This window comes from Eulemur rufifrons, chromosome 8 (genome assembly GCF_041146395.1).
Source record: "Eulemur rufifrons isolate Redbay chromosome 8, OSU_ERuf_1, whole genome shotgun sequence".
Classification (NCBI taxonomy): domain Eukaryota; kingdom Metazoa; phylum Chordata; class Mammalia; order Primates; family Lemuridae; genus Eulemur; species Eulemur rufifrons.
Genome location: NC_090990.1, coordinates 68,433,098 through 68,451,993, shown reverse-complemented (window position 1 = coordinate 68,451,993; position 18,896 = coordinate 68,433,098). Strand labels below are relative to the sequence as shown.

Here is an 18,896-nt window from a genome sequence, read left to right as displayed (position 1 = left end):
ATTAACCTCAACATTATGACTGTGATCACAAAAGAGCTTGTTTTCACTATCTAAAGGAGTAGAAATGTCACCCTGAAAATCCTGGCTAAATTCCAACTTTGTAATTACTATCTATTGAAAGAATACTGCTATTAACTTGAATAATTACCATATACAAAACTCCTACTTCTACATTTACTTAAAATAGACATTTCTTGTATGGCCATGGGTACTTTTATGAGACTAAATGAGACAGTATGTTTTCTACACTAGGTGGCAAACTAAGTAGTGGCTGGATAAACATATAAGCAAAGTTTAGCAGTAACAGAACATATCTTCACTGAAGTTCAGAGCTATGTTGATCATCTTGTTTTGGGTGATGATGGGGTGGGGGTTCCCAAATCACCTGAGAGGTAAGGATAGATTATATTCCCATCAATAAGAAGGATTCACTCTGCCAGTAATTATCATTCTGGTATCATGTTTAGCTAAGAGCTACTATCAGAATCTAAATTGGTTCATTTGTTTTTTCCTTTGTTTTTGAGACAGAGTCTCACTCTGTTGCCCAGGCTAGAGTGAGTGCCGTGGTGTCAGCCTAGCTCACAGCAACCTCAAACTCCTGGGCTTAAGCGATCCTACTGCCTCAGCCTCCCGAGTAGCTGGGACTACAGGCATGCGCCACCATGCCCGGCTAATTTTTTTTCTATATATATTTTAGTTGGCCAGATAATTTCTTTCTATTTTTTAGTAGAGACGGGGTCTCGCTCTTGCTCAGGCTGATAAATTGGTTCATTTGTTCGTTCATTTATCATTCATTTAACGAAATATTTAATAAAGCACCTACCATGTCTCAGGCAATATTCTGAGCATGGGATACAGTGGTGAACAAGACAGACAAGGTTATTGCCCTTAAAGACTTATAATAGAGGAAAAGACAGACAGTAAACAAACCAATATATAAGATAATTTTGTAATCTGATTAGTACTAGGAGAGATACACAGAATGATATGGTACAGAGTAAGTTGGCAGAGGTATTTAATATATAAGATGGCTAGGCAAGGTTTTTCTAAGGGGATGTCATTTATGCTGAAATGTTAAACGAATAACATGAAGCCAACTGTAGGAGAAGCCAGGAGAAGTACATTCTAAGACGAAATGATAAGTGCAGAGGCCTTAAAATGGGAAAGATTTGGTGCAAGCAATGAATCCCGAGGCCAGGGTGGCCAGTGGATAAGAGGATGGAGCAATGGACCAGTGCTACATTAAAAAGGTTCTGTTGGCCTAGGTAAGGACTTGGATTTTATAGGGGAGGTAGAAATATGAATTTAAAGGTAAGTACCCTTGGGAAGATTATAATATTCATCTTCCCATGTCCCCACTGTGAATCATGTTCTTGATCTTTGCTACTCCAACTGTAGTTTAAGGACCAGCAGCATCAGTTTTGGCATCAAGTGGGAGCATTTTAGAAATTCAGAATATAAGGCTCCATTCTTGGTCCTTTTGAAGCTGAACCTGCATTTTAACCAGTGGTCAGCATACACTTTATAGGTTGAGAGCTCTCATCTAAAGCATTGCTCTGAAAAGTATCTGTAAGTCATAGCAAACTGTGAGATCTAATGTAAATGACCAGAAAATGGCTTGCAGGTGAATTAAAAGAAAAAATTTATATTATTTTGTTGTCCTACAGAGACTAAAAATTTTATATATTTCCAGTGTCTTAACAAAAGGAGTTAAACATAATCACAGACCTAAACATATGAGGGCAGAAAAGAATTAAGAAAGATCATAGGCTGGGCGCGGTGGCTCACGCCTGTAATCCTAGCACTCTGGGAGGCCGAGGCGGGTGGATCTCTCGAGGTCAGGAGTTCAAGACCAGCCTGAGCAAGAGCGAGACCCCGTCTCTACTAAAAATAGAAAGAAATTATCTGGTCAACTAAAAATATATATAGAAAAAATTAGCCGGGCATGGTGGCGCATGCCTGTAGTCCCAGCTACTCGGGAGGCCGAGGCAGTAGGATCGCTTAAGCCCAGGAGTTTGAGGTTGCTGTGAGCGAGGCTGACACCACGGCACTCACTCTAGCCCGGGCAACAAAGCGAGACTCTGTCTCAAAAAAAAAAAAAAAAAAAAAAAAAAAAAAAAGAAAGACCATAAAAGATGCTGTCAATCACGCCTATCTGGCATACTTTAAAAACAAGATGTTCTCTAATGTAAAGATAATTTCATGATAGCAGAATAAATTCCATTTTCAAACTGGAGGAATTGATTGGTTACCCACATCTTGTCAATTCCTGTGGATTAACTGAGTCCATCTCAAAAATATAACTCTCATGACTGAGACTACCTCATTCTAATTGCTTAGTTTTTCATGTCTTATGTTTTTAAATGTTTATTTTTTAATCTTGTTTTAGCTTTTCATTTTATTTCATCCCAACTTTTTAATTTTAAAAAATCCCTAAACTACAGAAAAGTATAGTCAAGTATAGTCCCTATACTCTTCACCTAAATTCACTAATTGTTAACATTTTGCCAATTTTATCTCTTTTTTCTCCATTTCTATATATGCACATACTCAATTTTTTCTGACCATATGAAAGCAAGTAGCAGACATTCATACTTCACCCCTAAATAGGCAGGTTGTATTGTCTATGAACAAGAATGTGATCATTTTTCATCAAGGATTTGGCAACAGATTACACATTACATTTGGTTTCCATGTCTCTTCAGTCTTTTCTTGTCTACAGAGGCCTGCCCTCCACCCTCATTTTTGGTTGTCATGACATAAGACACTTTAGAAGAGTCCAGGATAGTGTTCTGTAGAATGTTCTGCAATATGAACTTTCTGGGTCAAACGTTTTGGCAAGAAACATTTTTGGTTAAACATTTTGGGGAGATTGCCATAAACTGATATTTTCTTTTAACTGTCCTCACAGTTCCTGTGTCTATGTTTTACATTCCCAAGTAAATTACAAACAAGCTCCTTGAAAGATGTGGCCTTGCTTTTTATTTCTTTGGTATATTTTCCCACATAATATGGCACAATTTCTGTATATATTACATACTCAATAAATAAATGAGAAACTTGAAAGCAGAGTTATCAGCGACTTCTAAGGATAAGCAGAATATGAACAGCTGTTCGATAATAGTTTTTTTACCAGACTACAAATATTTGAGCTTTGCCTCTAAAATTTTTGAGAGAAATAATTAAACATGTAAATAAAGTTAGCACAGTGCTGGTACAGTATGCACGAAATATGTCTAGGAAAGAGCTGGGGCTAAAGGCAGATATCAAGCAGATTAAATTGCTGAGGTTGGAAGGTGAAAGAATAAAGAGTATTGTCACCTATTTGGAAGCTGGGGCCAACAGCAGATTTAATAAATATCTCATCTTTTAAGTCGCTCTTAAGTCAAATACTGATTAGAAACTATTTCTCAGAGAAGAAAAAGAACAAAATAGGTCATTTAATTCCTATTTAAGTAGCTAAGTACACAAAAACTTTAAAATTTTTATATGTAAAACACTCCAAATTATAAACATGTTATATTAAAATGGGCTTCAGTGAATATTTTAAAAACCATTTTCAAGGAATATAGTACATTTTTACAGCTTATACTTAGACAAAGCTTACCAAATTGAACGTGAAATAAAAATGCTAATATATCATGCAAAAGAAAGGGAAGCAGTAAATATAACTTGTTTTAACAACTGCTTCTATATAGAACTCTCTAATTGTAGATATGGTGTATTAGAGAAAATCGTTATATAAGCCATTATTAATTAAGATCAGATTTTGAACTACCAGCTGACATTTTGAAGTATATCAGCTAATGAGATCAAGAATATTCCTCTTACTCTGCTCCACATAAACATGTTTTATATGTTGTTCATTGTGTAATTCAACTGCTTTAAAGATAGTGTTTATACTTTTCTCCTGATGTTTTTTTAAATATATGTAACAAGTTACTGAAAGAAAAACAGAAGATTTATCTCATTCAAATGCAACAGGGAAAATATACTACTACATGATGTCTATAAATGTCCATATGGGGTGAGCTTCTGCAGATATTTTCAGTGAAGAAATGGTTGATGTCATTGCCAGACATCTTGTAGCTACCAGAAAACTCTGTAATGCTGGACACAAAGTAATTCCAAAAACTGAACAAACAAGTTAACTTTATTCTTCTAAAAAATACTACTGAGTAAATCTGAAATTATTATTTAAGTGTTAAAGACATGCTGCTTTTAAACCAAGGAATATTTTGAAAAGCAAAAAGATTTAAATCCTACTACATGCTGCATAAAAACAGAATATTAAAGATATTTGCTCTTGAGATATATAATATTACATAATGAATAGTTTTTATGACCCACTTAGCTAAAAAAGCTCATGTTTCTTCTCATTTATAGAAGAGTTATTGGTTTGGCCAACAGATGCAGACTTTTGGTTCTATAAAAAATAATATTGGAGGGTCCTGCAGAGAACCAAGATTTATGTGGGCAGATGATATGCCATACACCATTAGCCTTTACCAACAGCTCTCTAGCAAGAAAGCCAATCTTAATCAAGTGTATCAATGTTATTCTCTTGCTTCAGTGTAAGGATTATAGTTAAGATAAATAGTAAGATGACAGTTAATTTTGTAACAAAACAAGTTCAGCTGCTTTCAAACAGATAAATATCATTCTAACTTTAGGACTATTAAAGATCTTTCTAAGGCTACTCCAACATGGTATTTGATCCTAAACAGTAATTTCAAATATTACCTTTTCTTCTTACAGGGCCAAATTCCCATACCTTTTAATATTTATAGAGAAAACTTTATTTATGATTACAGTAAGAACTACAGGTATGGGGGAAATATGTGCCACTAGTGCTGAAGAGATGAGTAAACGTCATTTAATAAGACGATTTCCTCCACTTTTCTTAAAGTCATTTCATAAAATTTTCTATTCATCTGTTTATCTAAAATTTCTTGAGAATTTAAAAGGGAAGATTATAATGAAAATATAAGCCACACTCTCTGGTCTCCAGGACTTTATAGCTAATATTTATATAAATTATTAAAGATGAGATAAGATTCAGGAGGCTAATCACAAAATTGAGTACAAGGATTCATCAACTATTTCTCTATCTTATGTGGAGAAATTTTTATTGCAGGGTATGTTGCCAAAATTATTTCATATTTTTAAAATGATACTATACTGAGAAGCATCAATTTTCTCTAAAAAAAAATTCAGGCTACTCATTAATTCCTTTATTTCACAAATATTTGAATACATATTATATGGAAGGAAATGCACCAAATACTGTGAAGTAAAAGTAAACAAAAGTTGGTTGGTCCCTTCCCCTAAGAGGCTTATGATTCATTGAGATTAGCACACATATTCCATTAAAACACTTTATCTTCTTGAGATACAAAATTTGAGGAAGTATCAGAAAACGTTTGTTTATGCATTCCCTAAAAAGTAATTACCTGATCTTGCAGTGACATCACTGGATTATTTTTGGTAGTGTTGATGTGAAGAACATGGTATTTATTCTTTGCACACAGGTCATAGGCGATATTGGTAAATGAGGTGCTTGCAGTTTTGGGAACTCTGTTATAAATGATCACCACGTCCTCTTCCTCATCTACGGCTGCATCTTGCCGGGGGCCATCCATCGTATGTCGTTGCTCAATTTCTCGGACTTCATGTCTTGCAATAGCCCTTTCTGCAAAGAAAACCAGATACAAAGTTTTTAATGACATTAAACTATAAGGAAGTTATAAACACTGAACTTTGGACCGTGATAAGGAAAGATAAAAACATAAATAAACAAAATAAAATAAAAGCAAAGGACCAAGGCATATGAAAAATATGGGTAAATCACTTGAGTTTTTAAGATGATCAATCTAGTTGATTCTAAAACAGCTATAGCCTAGAACATAATTTTCCTATTCAAGAACTGGGTAAAGAGGAATGGAAGAAATGTTTGGAAGACCAAAGCTTCAGAATTACTTTTGAAGGATAATACATATGTATATCAAGAACAAAAAAATAAAGAAAGTCATCAAGTATAGAATAGCACAGACCAGAGAGTACTTCAGTGCAGTTCAAAAGTCACTTTACATTCTAATAGAATTTCTATAGCTTAAATTAATTCTCAAACATTATATGGAATACTAAACTTCATAGTAAAAAATGCACTTAGAAAAGAAATCACTTATAAAATCTTTAGGATTTTAAAATTTATTACCTAGGATTTAGTTACTCCCTTGTTTATGAAAATGTAGGACAATGATTATAAATGCTAATATGACTTTAGGTAACAAGAGTAGAAACACCACCACCACAAAACTTTTTTCTTTTTGGTGGTGCATTACAGATAAGCCCTGGCTATGTTTATCCCTTAAATTTCATGGTTCTTCTAATTTAAATCACTGTCTGCTACACGGTTTGAAAATCAGTTATATTTCGCTTTCTACTGTTCTCTATTTAATGTAAACTTCAGCTTCCAATATTTTTTTAAGAGGGATGCAAAAAAGGAAGAAGGGGAAAGAAGGAAACGAGGGGGAAAAATCTCTAATAAGACTGCATATTAGTTTGTACAGAGATAGTTGGTCACACATATAGGATACACCCTCCTACCCCTAGATCTCTGTACAAGCTGTCTCACCTGTCTTGAACACTCTTCCATTCCCCACCCCCCCAAAACCCAATTCTGTCTGGTTAACTCCTCAACCTTCACACTTCAATTCAGTCACCTCCCGGGGAAGCATTATCTGATCTCCCTGACTAGGTCAAGTCACCTTTTAAAAAATATATATTTATCTTATACTACACATATTATATTTAGCATAACTTCAATTTTACATTATATGTGCAATTTTATATTATGTTACATTACATTATATTAGTCTCCCTCCTATAATGCCGACAATTTAATAACGGGACATGAAAAAGCAATGTGATATAATTATAATAACAAGTCCAGGCTTCAAATATTATCAAAGCATGCATCTTAAATTTTGATTCAGAAGTTACAGAGAGTATACTGTGAGCTGAGGATTTGTATTCGAAAGACTTGTATTAAAAGTTCTAGGCCTGCTGCTACTGTAGTGGGGTTTCCAAAACAAGAGGAAAAGTACATATATGACAGATACATACATGTGTTATATATTTATATGCAAATATACATGCCTTTCTTTCAGGGGGAGGGATTGGGAATGGGGACAGAAATAGATAATGAGCTTAATATTGAACACATCATTGGACCGCCTGGGATCCAGGGGGTATATATAACATCCAGGAGATGTTACGTAAATAACAGGGCAAATAGGTCTAGAGTTGAGATTAAAGGTTCAAGTAGAAGACAGCTCAGGAAACCATAGGAACAGAGCAAGCTGCCTAGATAATCTGGAATATGTAGCATGGAGGGAGACCCTAGGAGGGAATCTTAGGAAATACCAATATTTAAAAGGCAGGCAGAAAAAAAGACAATCAATAAAACAGGCTAAGAAGAAAAAACAAGGATAAGAAGCCAGGAGAGATTTCTGAGAAGCACATACCATAATATTTTTCAAATCAACAGTGCTTTATAAATGAACTTATAAATCAAGGTGATGTTATGATAAGCATCCGCACAGGATTTGGAAGTTGTCTTCTAATAAATTCAACAAATATTTACTGAGAACCTATGAATCTATGAACATTGTTATATGCAATTTTAGAGGAATCTTATCTTCCACACAACCTCAAACCGTCATTACAGTTCAAAACTATTATGGTAATGTTATGTCCAAACATCTTCCCTTTTCTACTAATGGAACTAAAACCGTGCTTTTGACATTAGACTGTTGACAGAAGTGAAAGAGGTTTCCTCTAGCAGCCCAGATATGCATGAAATTGCCTTTAAAAGATTCACCTACAATCAACAGTGCTGAATTTACTCTCATTAGTTTTTTTTTTTTTAACAAAATATCCGGAAAAGCAGATTTTTATGTACTAATTCATGAATAGGTATTTTATCTATAAAAAACATAATAATTAAAGACAAACTGCAATATCGTTTTAAAAATTATTGCATGAACTTATAAAATTTTATATACCTAAATAATTACTTTGAAAATTAGCTACTAAATTAATAAAAATTACATTTTAAAAGAAGTTATTTAGTCTGTGGATTTTTTATTTTTTAAGGTGTCAAAACTCTAGCTGGATCATGAAACTAACATATTTTTAAAAAGTAACTATTATTCTTTGTTCATTATGTATATTAAAGTATATATACTGCATATTTCACACAATTTTAAAAGTCTTAAATTATGAAAAGGTACAAATATTAGAATAACTACTTTCCTCACTCAAATAATATTTACATGCATTTCCTATTTTTTCAAGTGTTTTTACTTTGCTTAAATATACAGGACAATTACATTGGGCTTAAAACTATATGAAAAGGTAAAAGTAGTGTAGAATATTAACAGCAATTTTGTTAATAATATTTATAAAATCGAGGCCGGGCGCGGTGGCTCACGCCTGTAATCCTAGCACTCTGGGAGGCCGAGGTGGGCGGATCGTTTGAGCTCAGGAGTTCGAGACCAGCCTGAGCAAGAGCGAGACCCCATCTCTACTAAAAATAGAAAGAAATTATATGGACAGCTAAAAATATATATAGAAAAAATTAGCCGGGCATGGTGGTGCATGCCTATAGTCCCAGCTACTCGGGAGGCTGAGACAGGAGGATCGCTTGAGCTCAGGAGTTTGAGGTTGCTGTGAGCTAGGCTGACGCCACGGCACTCACTCTAGCCTGGGCAACAGAGTGAGACTCTGTCTCCAAAAAAAAAAAAAAATAATAATATTTATAAAATCAAATCTCACTTAAATAGAAGTAACTATTATTGATGGTAAATTAATTCAAAATTATTATTATATTTAAAATCAGTATGGGTGGTTGCAATATGGACATAGTCTTTACTTACTAAGTAGTCAGTAGTTTCAATTTGTTTTTATCAAAGATGCTCTATATCTAGTTAGTATAGCTTCTTCTGAGGCTCTCTTAAATCATGGAGGAAGATTTATTAGAGCACATTTGTAGTGCACTTAAAGAACGTAGGCGTATATTTAAAATACTTTGATGTAATGTTTTCTTCGTGTTTGAGTAATAAATTACAGTTGACCCTTAAACAACATGGGTTTGAACTGCATGGCTCCACTTATACAGGGATTTTTTTTTTCCAATAAAATTACACCAAGTGTGCCTACTTCTCCTGCCTCCCACCTCCTCTGCCTCTTCCGCCTCTGCCACCCCTGAGACAGCAGGACTAACTCCTCTACTTCCTCCTCGGCCCGCTAATTGTAAAGATAACAAGGATGAAGATCCTTATGATCCACTTCTACTTAATGAATAGAAAATATATTTGCTCTTCTTTATGATTTTCTTAACATTTTCTTTTCTCTGTTACTTTATTATAAGTACAATACATAATACATATAGCATATAAAATATGTGTTAATAGACTGTTTATGTTACAGGTAAGGCTTCCAGTCAATAGCTGGCTATTAGTTAAGTTTGGGAAGAGTCAGTTATGTGCAAGGAGTTGGCACCTCTTACCCTCTTACCCCTACACTGTTTAAGGTTCAACTGTATAGAGAATCTGATATGCAAGCTATTTCAGATTCATTACAAAATGTATAGCCCACAAATAATGGGGAACAATCTGAGAGTCATGAAATTGCAGGCAGGCCACGCACCACTGAAGATGGACAACGAACTCCATGACAATTCTAGTTTCTCTAGGCTCCAGTTGAAGGTGACACAAGCCTGAGCTTGATGAACTTTTCCATGTGGCAGATTATCAACAAACTCAAGTCTTTTTTAAAAAACCATTAATAATAGCAATATTTACCTAGCTCATATTGGCAAGGCCTTAAAGGCCTTATTTATTAAAAGAATATAATGATTAGCTAAGTATGAAACATTACATTACATACACCAACGTAAAATCTACATAGCATTAAAATTATAAGGATGTATCTATCAGACTACAGAATATCGGAAGAGAACTGAAAATGCATATTTCTGTATTTTGGATGACATTTTAAGACTAGAAGGATAAAATAAACAGCAAAGAGAAGGAATAATACATTGTCTTGACCTCAAATACCAAAACTTCTGCATGTCAAAGTAAAAACTAACATAAATAGGTTGATAACAGGTAAATGGATAATAAAAGGCAAAGAATATTAAGAAAAATATATGACCAAATTTTAACATCTGTAATTATAGGAAGAAAACATAGAAACTGGCAATAAAAATATTAACTCTCCAGTAGATAATAAGCTAAGATGGTTTATAGGCGATTAAACTATATATGCATAATACAGCAGAGCAAAAATATACATTAGTGGCTCACAGTAATTTTTTGGGTCATAGACTCCTTTGACAATATGATGAGAAAACTATGGACTCTCACAAGGCTGGCTTATATATTTCAGGGCTTCTTCTTAGAGCCCAACCATAGGCAAGGAGGGTCCATCATTCCGGATTAACTACCCCTAAAAAGAAAATAGCTCTAGGAAAATGAAGGCTGATAATAACCTACCTAAAGACATTGCTAAGCATGCAGAAAAAAGAGGTTAATCACAAGTAAAGATCAAAGGCAAGGAGAAATCAAAGAGTAAACCAGCAGTGACTAAGAATTGTCTGTGGGTGAGGGTGCCTTGACATATGAAGTATATACTTTATATATGCCTTGACATATAAAGAAGCACCAAATGGAAATTTTAGAGCTCAAAAATATAATAACTAAAATAAAAGTCTCAGTGAATGAATTCAATAGAATGGAAAAGATGGAGAAAAGTTTAGCAAACTGTAAAATAAAACAAAAGAAACTGCTGAGTCTGAATAGCAGTAGGAAAATGGATTAAGAAAAGAAAAAACTTCAAATCACAACTTGTTAAGAGAAATTAAAATAAAAGAAAGAAAGGAAAGGAAAAAACAAAAGTAAAAATGAATAGAGCTCAGGGAATTGTGGTCCAAAACAAAAGAACATTGGTACCACAAAGTTTTCAAAAGAGAGAAGGAAGGCAGGGCTGAAAAAGTACTCAAGAAATTACGGGCTGGGTGCAGTGCCTCACGCCTGTAATCCTAGCACTCTCGGAGGCTGAGGTGAGAGGACTGTTTGAGGTCAGGAGTTTGAGACCAGCCTGAGCAAGAGTGAGACCCCATCTCTACAAAAAATAATAAAATTAGCAAATGTGGTGGCATGCACCTGCAGTCTCAGATACTTGGGAGACGGAGGCAGGAGGACTGCTTGAGCCCAGGAGTCTGAGGTTGCAGTGATGATGCCACTGCACTCTAGCCCAGGCAAGAGCGAGACCCTGTCTCAAAAAAAAAAAAAAAGAGAGAAAGAAAGAAATGTTGGCTGAAAACTTCACACAATTGGCAAGAGACATAAACATACAGTTTCAAGAAACTGAACAAACTCCAAAATAAGATAAACACAAAGCCATCCATGTCAAGATACATCATAATTAAACTTCTGAAAACAAAGGACCAAAAAAACTCCTTAAAAGCAGCTACAGAAAATGAAGCCTTACCTACAGGAGAAAAGTGGAATAACAGCAGATTTCTCATCAGAAACCATGAAGCCAGAAGGAAGTGGCACAGAATTTTTCAAGTGCTGAAATAAAAGAATCCTGCACCTAGGGAACATAATTTCAGGAATGAAGGGGAAAATAACTCTTATGAAATAAAGTTAATTTATTGCCAGTAGACCTACCCTAAAAGATTGGCTAAACAATATTCTCTAAAACAGAAACAAAAGGATAAAACAAAGAAATCTCAAAATAGCAAAAAGAACAAAAAATGGAAAGAGTAAAAATATGGGTAAATAAACCTTCCTTTTCCTCTTAAGTTTTCAAAATTATGTGGGACAGATAATACAAAAATTATTATAACACCGTGTGATGTGGTTCTAAATGTATGTAGAGCAAATATTTAAGACAATTATATTGTAAATGGGGGAGAATAAACGGAGGTAAAGTTTCTACACTTTACTTGAATTGGTAAAGTGATGATGCCAGGAAACTGTTAAATGGTATTTATATAATTAATACATAAAACAACCATGAAAAAAACTATACAAAGACACTCTAGACCTGCAGTCCCCAACCCTCAGGCCATGGCACAGTACACCAGTACCCGTCCCTAGCCTGTTAGGAACCAGGCTACAAAGCAGGAGGTGAGCGGGGGATGAGCAAAGTTTCATCTGTATTTACAGCCGCTCCCCATTGCTCACCATCTCCCCCTAACCCCCATCTGTGGAATCCTGGCCCTTTGGCATCCTGGTGCCAAAAAGGTTGGGGACTGCTACTCTAGATAAATCAAAATGTAATTCTAATAAAATACAAGTAACCCATGGGAATGCAGAAAAAGAAAATAGAAGAAAAAAATAAAAGAATAGGAAAAAATAAAAGAAGTGCCAAGGGAAATTTTTAAAACACACTGAAATGAATGAAAATAAAGCATATCAAAATTTGTGAGATACAGTTAAAGCATGACTGAGAGGGAAATTTATAGCACTATATGCCTACGTTAGAAAAGAACAGTTTCTAAACAAGAAACAAAGAAGATATATGAATAACCAAAACAAACACATGAAAAGATCCTCAACATCATAGTCATCAGGGAAATGTAAACCAAAATCACAACAGAGTACCACTTCATACCCACTATATGGCTGCAATTAAAAACAAACAGAAAATACAAGTGTTCATGAGGAGGTGGACAACTTTGAATCGTCACACATTGCTGGTAGGAATGTAAGGTAGTATAGCTATGATGAAAAAACTTGATGACTTCTCAAAAAGTTAAATACAGAATTACCAGATGACTCAGAAATTCTCCTTCTAGGTATATACCCAAAAGAACTGCAAACAGGTACTCAAATAAATACATAGAAATGTTTGTAGCAGCACTACTCACTATAGCCAAACGGTGGAAACAATCCAAATGTAAATCAACAGATGAATGAATAAACAAATTATGGTACTATATACATACAGTGGAAAATAATTCACGTATAAAAAGGAATAAAGTACTCATACATGTTACAATATGGATGAACCTCAAAAATATGCTAAGTGAAAGAAACCAGATACCGAAAGTCACATGTTATATAACTGAATTTATATGAAATACCCAGAATAGGTAAATCCACAGAAACAGAATATAGATTGGTGGTTGCCAAAGGATGGGGGAGGGAGGAATGGGGAGCCCCTGATTAATGGTTACAGGATTTCCTTTGGAGTGATGCAAATGTTTTGGAACCAGATAGAGATAGTGTTGTATGACATTGTGAATGTACTAAGTGTTCATGAATTGTTCACTTTAAAATAATTAATTATATTATGTTAGTTTCATTTAAAAAATTATCAAAAATAAAGTATTCTTAAAATATTGAGATCTTAGGAGTTCATTTTAATAACACTATCATTAAAAATAAAAATGTTTATAAAACACTCAATAGTTTATAAAATACTCATTTATTCTTAATTTAACAAATATTTATTTAGTGCCTTCATGTGTAAAGACTTTTTCTAGGCCACTGTAGATATATATTTTACATATACATTATGCCTGCATGTTAACTATAAATTAATCTTTAACATTAATGAAAATATATTACAAAAGAAAAATCAAATTTTCCTTCCAAACTTCACTAAAAAATATTAGCTAATGCTCCTGGGATGATCTATTAGGTAAGACTATTAAAGTGATTGTTATATATCCCATCAATCCAATAACCAATATAATCCTTTCCTTTTTTTTTTTTTTTTTTTTGCTAGGGCTACTAAGTTAAAAGAATATGAAGTATATTTTACTTAATGTACTTGCCAAGCTTGATTATAGTTTTTAACAGTTATTACACTAATTTAAAATGTGAAATTCTTATAAGTTACAACTCACTTTTATTATGAATCTGAGAAACATACTAATCACCTATGTAAAATATTAATACTGACAATAACACTGACTTCTTACTATGTTTTAAATGTTTTAGATGCATCATCTCACGTTTTGATTCTTAAAACAATCCTAAGAGGTGCCATTACTATCTCCATTTAAACAAGAAAATTGAGTCTCAAAAATTTAAGTGATCACCAGCTGATTACCTGCGTCAGGGTAGCATTCCAGGTTAATCTGACTCCAGAGACTGTTTCACATTATACTGACTGAGATTCAGTTTGTTTCTGTATTAGAAAGGAGTAGAGCCTCACAGTTAAATACATTACATTATTACAAAAAAAATCTACTTTTTTTGCAAATGCCTTTTAAAAAACTTTAAAGTATTTTATTCTAGAATTGTAAAACCATTTTTTCAATTGTTTTCTGTAAGATTCTTGTGAATTAGGCATGGTAAATAACATGTTATAGTTAGTGAAACAGAAGGACAGAAGACAACTGGCTTCCAGGGTTTTTTTTGGAAATAAAGAGACTTGATGCTTCTAGGTGTTAAAAAGCAAAATACGCTGTACTGTCTTTGCAACTTCCTGCAAATATGTATTTCAAAATTTAAAAAGTTAAACATCCACAAAGCCAAAAACAACGTAATTCTTGAGATTATATCATTCCCCAAATTAGTAATTGTATAATACTCTAAATACCATTCATGAACAATAGGAAAGAAATACCATACAAAGGTTTTCCTCCTTTGTGGGTTACTACAATGATTCTAAGAAGGTTGAAAGTAGGTCCAATATACGACCTAAATTTTTCTCTAAATGTAGCAGTATAAATATAGATATGAGACCTATTATTAGAATTATAAAATGAAATATCTCCCAATTCATAGTTCAGAAAAACACCAATTTGTCTTGATCTGATTGTATCTAATGCAACATAGGTGCAAGACCAGAGTCAGAATTCACCTGCATCCATGTTTGGGGGATGGCGATGCCATAGCATTTCTGGGGAAAAGATTCTTTACAGACATCTATGGTCCATTCACCCTTGCCTCTTATTTCTACCTGCCAATAATGCCTGTGCCAAGTACCCATTTTTAAAATACAAAATATTATAGTTAAAAATCGTAGATGAGCCGACTTCAAGGCTTCGTTCTTTACTCATCTCAATCACTTGAAATGGGTACTCTGATACAGAATGGGGAGTCCAACCAATCTGCTTTTTCTTTTTCTTGAGCTTTAGGAAGACATTAAATCTCAAATCATCCCTTACCTTTTTATAAACTTCTCAAGTGAATTGTTCCTATTTTCAATTTCCATCTTGTACAAATTTGAACAAATGCCATTGTAACAAATGGCATAAGTGAGAACAAAATACTTGTGTATCCCAAGAATTGGGGGGGAAACTTCCAGAAAGTACACTGAATAAGCTGAGCCTTAAAAGAATGGGGCTGGCTTTCAAAATGGGGAGATGGCTAATGGGGGAAGGTGAGAAAGTCTGGGTAGTAGCAAAAGTTGATGAATAACAAATATATTAGTATAATGATTATAAAATTATTTAACAATAGTAGTATGAAACAGCTGGCAAAAAAAATCTATGGCAATTTTAGGCTATACTGATAAGCTTAAAATTATCAGAGTAACAACTACTTCCACTTATTGGGCCTTTACTATGAGCCAGGAAAAATGCTACACGTTTAAATGTACATTATTTCATTTAATTCTTACAATAACCCTCTTTGGTAATACTACGGAAACTGAGAGATTAATGACACAGTTGTTAGGAACAAAGTCAGAATTCAAACCCTCATCTATCTGATACCAAAGCCTATATTCCTAACCAAAACACAGTAATTACTGTCTTAAATCACAGGAAGGAACAGTCCCTAAGAAATTTGTATTCAATCACACAGGGATATTATGTGTCATTTCAAGTACACACTAAAAACTAGAGTACATCCAGTATGGGAATGAGCTGTATGAATCATGCCACACAAAGAGCTGTTTAAAAAAACCAACGCACTTAGCTTAGAAAAGAGAAAATACATAAAAGGATTAAAAGTTATTGTGAAAAGGCAGCATCCTTTCTGTAGTATCTTGTCCAGAAGACAATACAGACTGTGGCTCAAGGGACAAAGGGCTTTCAAATAATTAGTGCAAAGTAAAGACCCAGGCAGTTTAGGGGGTGGTGAGCTATCAGTCTCTGGAGATAATCATATACAGGTTACATGAAGACCTGCCAAAGTATGATGTAAACAGGAATTTTGCACTGATGAGAGCTGAAACCAGTGGAACTCTGGGGTTCATAACCACTAGACAAATTCCATAAAGCTATATCAATTTCTCCTCTACAGTAGATTGTCTTTGGAGGAATCCCTCCACCCACTCAACCCCCAGGCTTAAAAAAAAAAAAAAAATAGAAAAAAGCAGAAATAGAGACATAAGCAGGCCAGTGACAATTGAGCCAGAAAAAGGCAATGGAATGCTTACTCTCCCACAATCCTATTTTATTCAGTGACACCTAGATATATCTTTATCTACCTTGAGAAAGATATATCTTATGATTACTGCAAGAATTCAAGTAACTGAGTAAAGTCATACTGTACTATGTAGCTTTGAGTAAAGAACGCTATGATCATTTATAACCAAGTTCTTTGCACTGAATTCATTAACTAATTCCTAAACATTTACTGGGAATCTGTTAATTTATAGGTATCGCACCAGGTTCTAGAGATAAACCTACCCTTGAAGAGTTTAGTGGCACAGTGCTACAATAAGTTTATACAAGATGCAATGGAGTTCCCAAAAATGGAATGGTTAGGAAAGGATTCACAGAAGAGGTGACTGAGATAAAGTACTTTCTGAGTAGACAAAGACACATTCTAGGCAGAGGGAAATGCATGAGCAAAGCCCTTGGAGACATAATACTGGATTTAGGCCCTAAAAGTGGTTCTCAATAAACTTAGAATATAAGAGAATATGGGAGAAAGGTTAAGAGCAAGGTAAAACATGAGGCAGACAAGTGGGCAGAGGCCAGATCACAGTGTCTTCATGACAATACTAGGAATATGAACAGTATCTTATAAGCCAGCAGTTCTCAAACTTACTGGTCTTAGAACCTCTTTGTACACTGAAAAGTATTAAGTACATCAAAGACCTTGTGTTTATGCAGGTTATATCTATCAATATTATATTATTAATTAAAACAGAGAACCTTAAAAAATTTATTAACTCATTTAAAATAACATGACATGGGCCGGGCGCGGTGGCTCACGCCTGTAATCCTAGCACTCTGGGAGGCCGAGGTGGGCGGATCATTTGAGCTCAGGAGTTCGAGACCAGCCTGAGCAAGAGCGAGACCCCACCTCTACTAAAAATAGAAAGAAATTATATGGACAGCTAAAAATATATATAGAAAAAATTAGCCGGGCATGGTGGCGCATGCCTGTAGTCCCAGCTACTCGGGAGGCTGAGACAGGAGGATCGCTTGAGCTCAGGAGTTTGAGGTTGCTGTGAGCTAGGCTGACACCACGGCACTCACTCTAGCCTGGGCAACAGAGTGAGACTCTGTCTCAAAAAAAAAAAAATAAATAAAATAAAAAATAAAATAAAATAAAATAACATGACATGTTAACATAAATGACGTTTTTGTAAAAAAAAAAAATTATTTTTCCAAAACCAAAAAAATTTAGTGACATTATTTTACATTTTTGCAAACTTTTTTTAAATGTCTGGTATTTAAGAAAACAACTATTGATTTCTCATATCTGCTTCTCTATTCAAAATGTTACCATATACTATTTGAGTTGGAGTCTACAAAGAAAATCAGACTCATACAGTTACAGTTGGATAAAGAAGAAAGCTTTTACAGAGAATTAGGAATATTCTTTTTTTGTGACACTACATTAAAACTCAAGTGTTAATTTCTTAAAGGTTAGTTGCAATGTGACAGAAAATCATACTAATGAATATATACCATTCATATTAGTGAATATATACTGTTATACTGATCTACCTTGTACTGCCATCTAAAAAATATTGGTATACAGAATTAATCCTCCAAATGTTAACATATTTAATTATACATTTAAAAAAATACCTTCATTGTAACACCAATCTCATCAGAAAAGTCTTCAATTATTGGGAAACTCATTCTTATGGAGGTAGATCTAATTTTTTTGAACTTTATTGACAACTAATACTGTCAGTTGTTTTCGTTAAAGTAACAAGTTCACTTTGTTCATTTTTGAGAAAATATCTCCCAACAACCCAAGTCTGAATAGACACAGTTTGTCGACCTTTCTTTTAAGTACAAACTGTTTTAACTTATCTTGGTCCATCTTCTGTTGCTTTAACAGAATACCTAAAACTGCATAGTTTATAAATAAAAGAGGTTTATTTAGTGCCTGGTTCTGTAGGCTGAGAAGTTCAAGATTTGGCAGCCACATCTGGTGCCTGCTGGTGAGGGCCATGTACTGTGTCAAAACATGGTTGAGAAATGGAAGGGGAACTGGGCATGTGCATAAAAGGGAGAGCAAACAAAAGAGGTATCCTTGCTTTTTAACAATCTGCTCATGCAGTAACTAATCTAGTCCCAGGAGGAGAACTCACTCACTCCCAAGAGACAGCATTAATCCCTTCTTAAGGCAGATTCCTCATCACCCAAACACTTCTTAAAAGTCCTACCACCTCGCAACACCCTTCCTTTGAGTCTCAGGCCTCAGCATGAGTTTTGGTGGGGACAAACTATATTCAAATCGTAGCACAACTCAATCACATACATGCTTTACCTCAAGATCACCACTGTACTCTGGTATGCAGAAGGATTTGACGTACTTTACATTTTGTGACAGAATACTAAAAAGACACATACTAAATAGTCAAGATTTAATAAAGTTAATAGATTTATTGCCTTATAAAGGACATTCCTACAAGAAAATAGAATTTGTTCCCAGGGGGAGGGGGCT

General features: G+C 34.3%; 1 protein-coding gene across 3 annotated transcripts in view; it reads right to left on the bottom strand.

Moving 5' to 3' along the window:
- Nucleotides 1–18,896, bottom strand: part of HS2ST1 (heparan sulfate 2-O-sulfotransferase 1) — a 172,143-nt gene that overhangs the window by 26,081 nt on the left and 127,166 nt on the right. For all 3 annotated transcript variants that reach the window (XM_069478170.1, XM_069478171.1, XM_069478172.1), the window contains exon 2: nt 5,454–5,692. In XM_069478170.1, the coding sequence (XP_069334271.1) occupies nt 5,454–5,692 (239 nt within the window). The remainder of the gene's footprint in view (nt 1–5,453; nt 5,693–18,896) is intronic.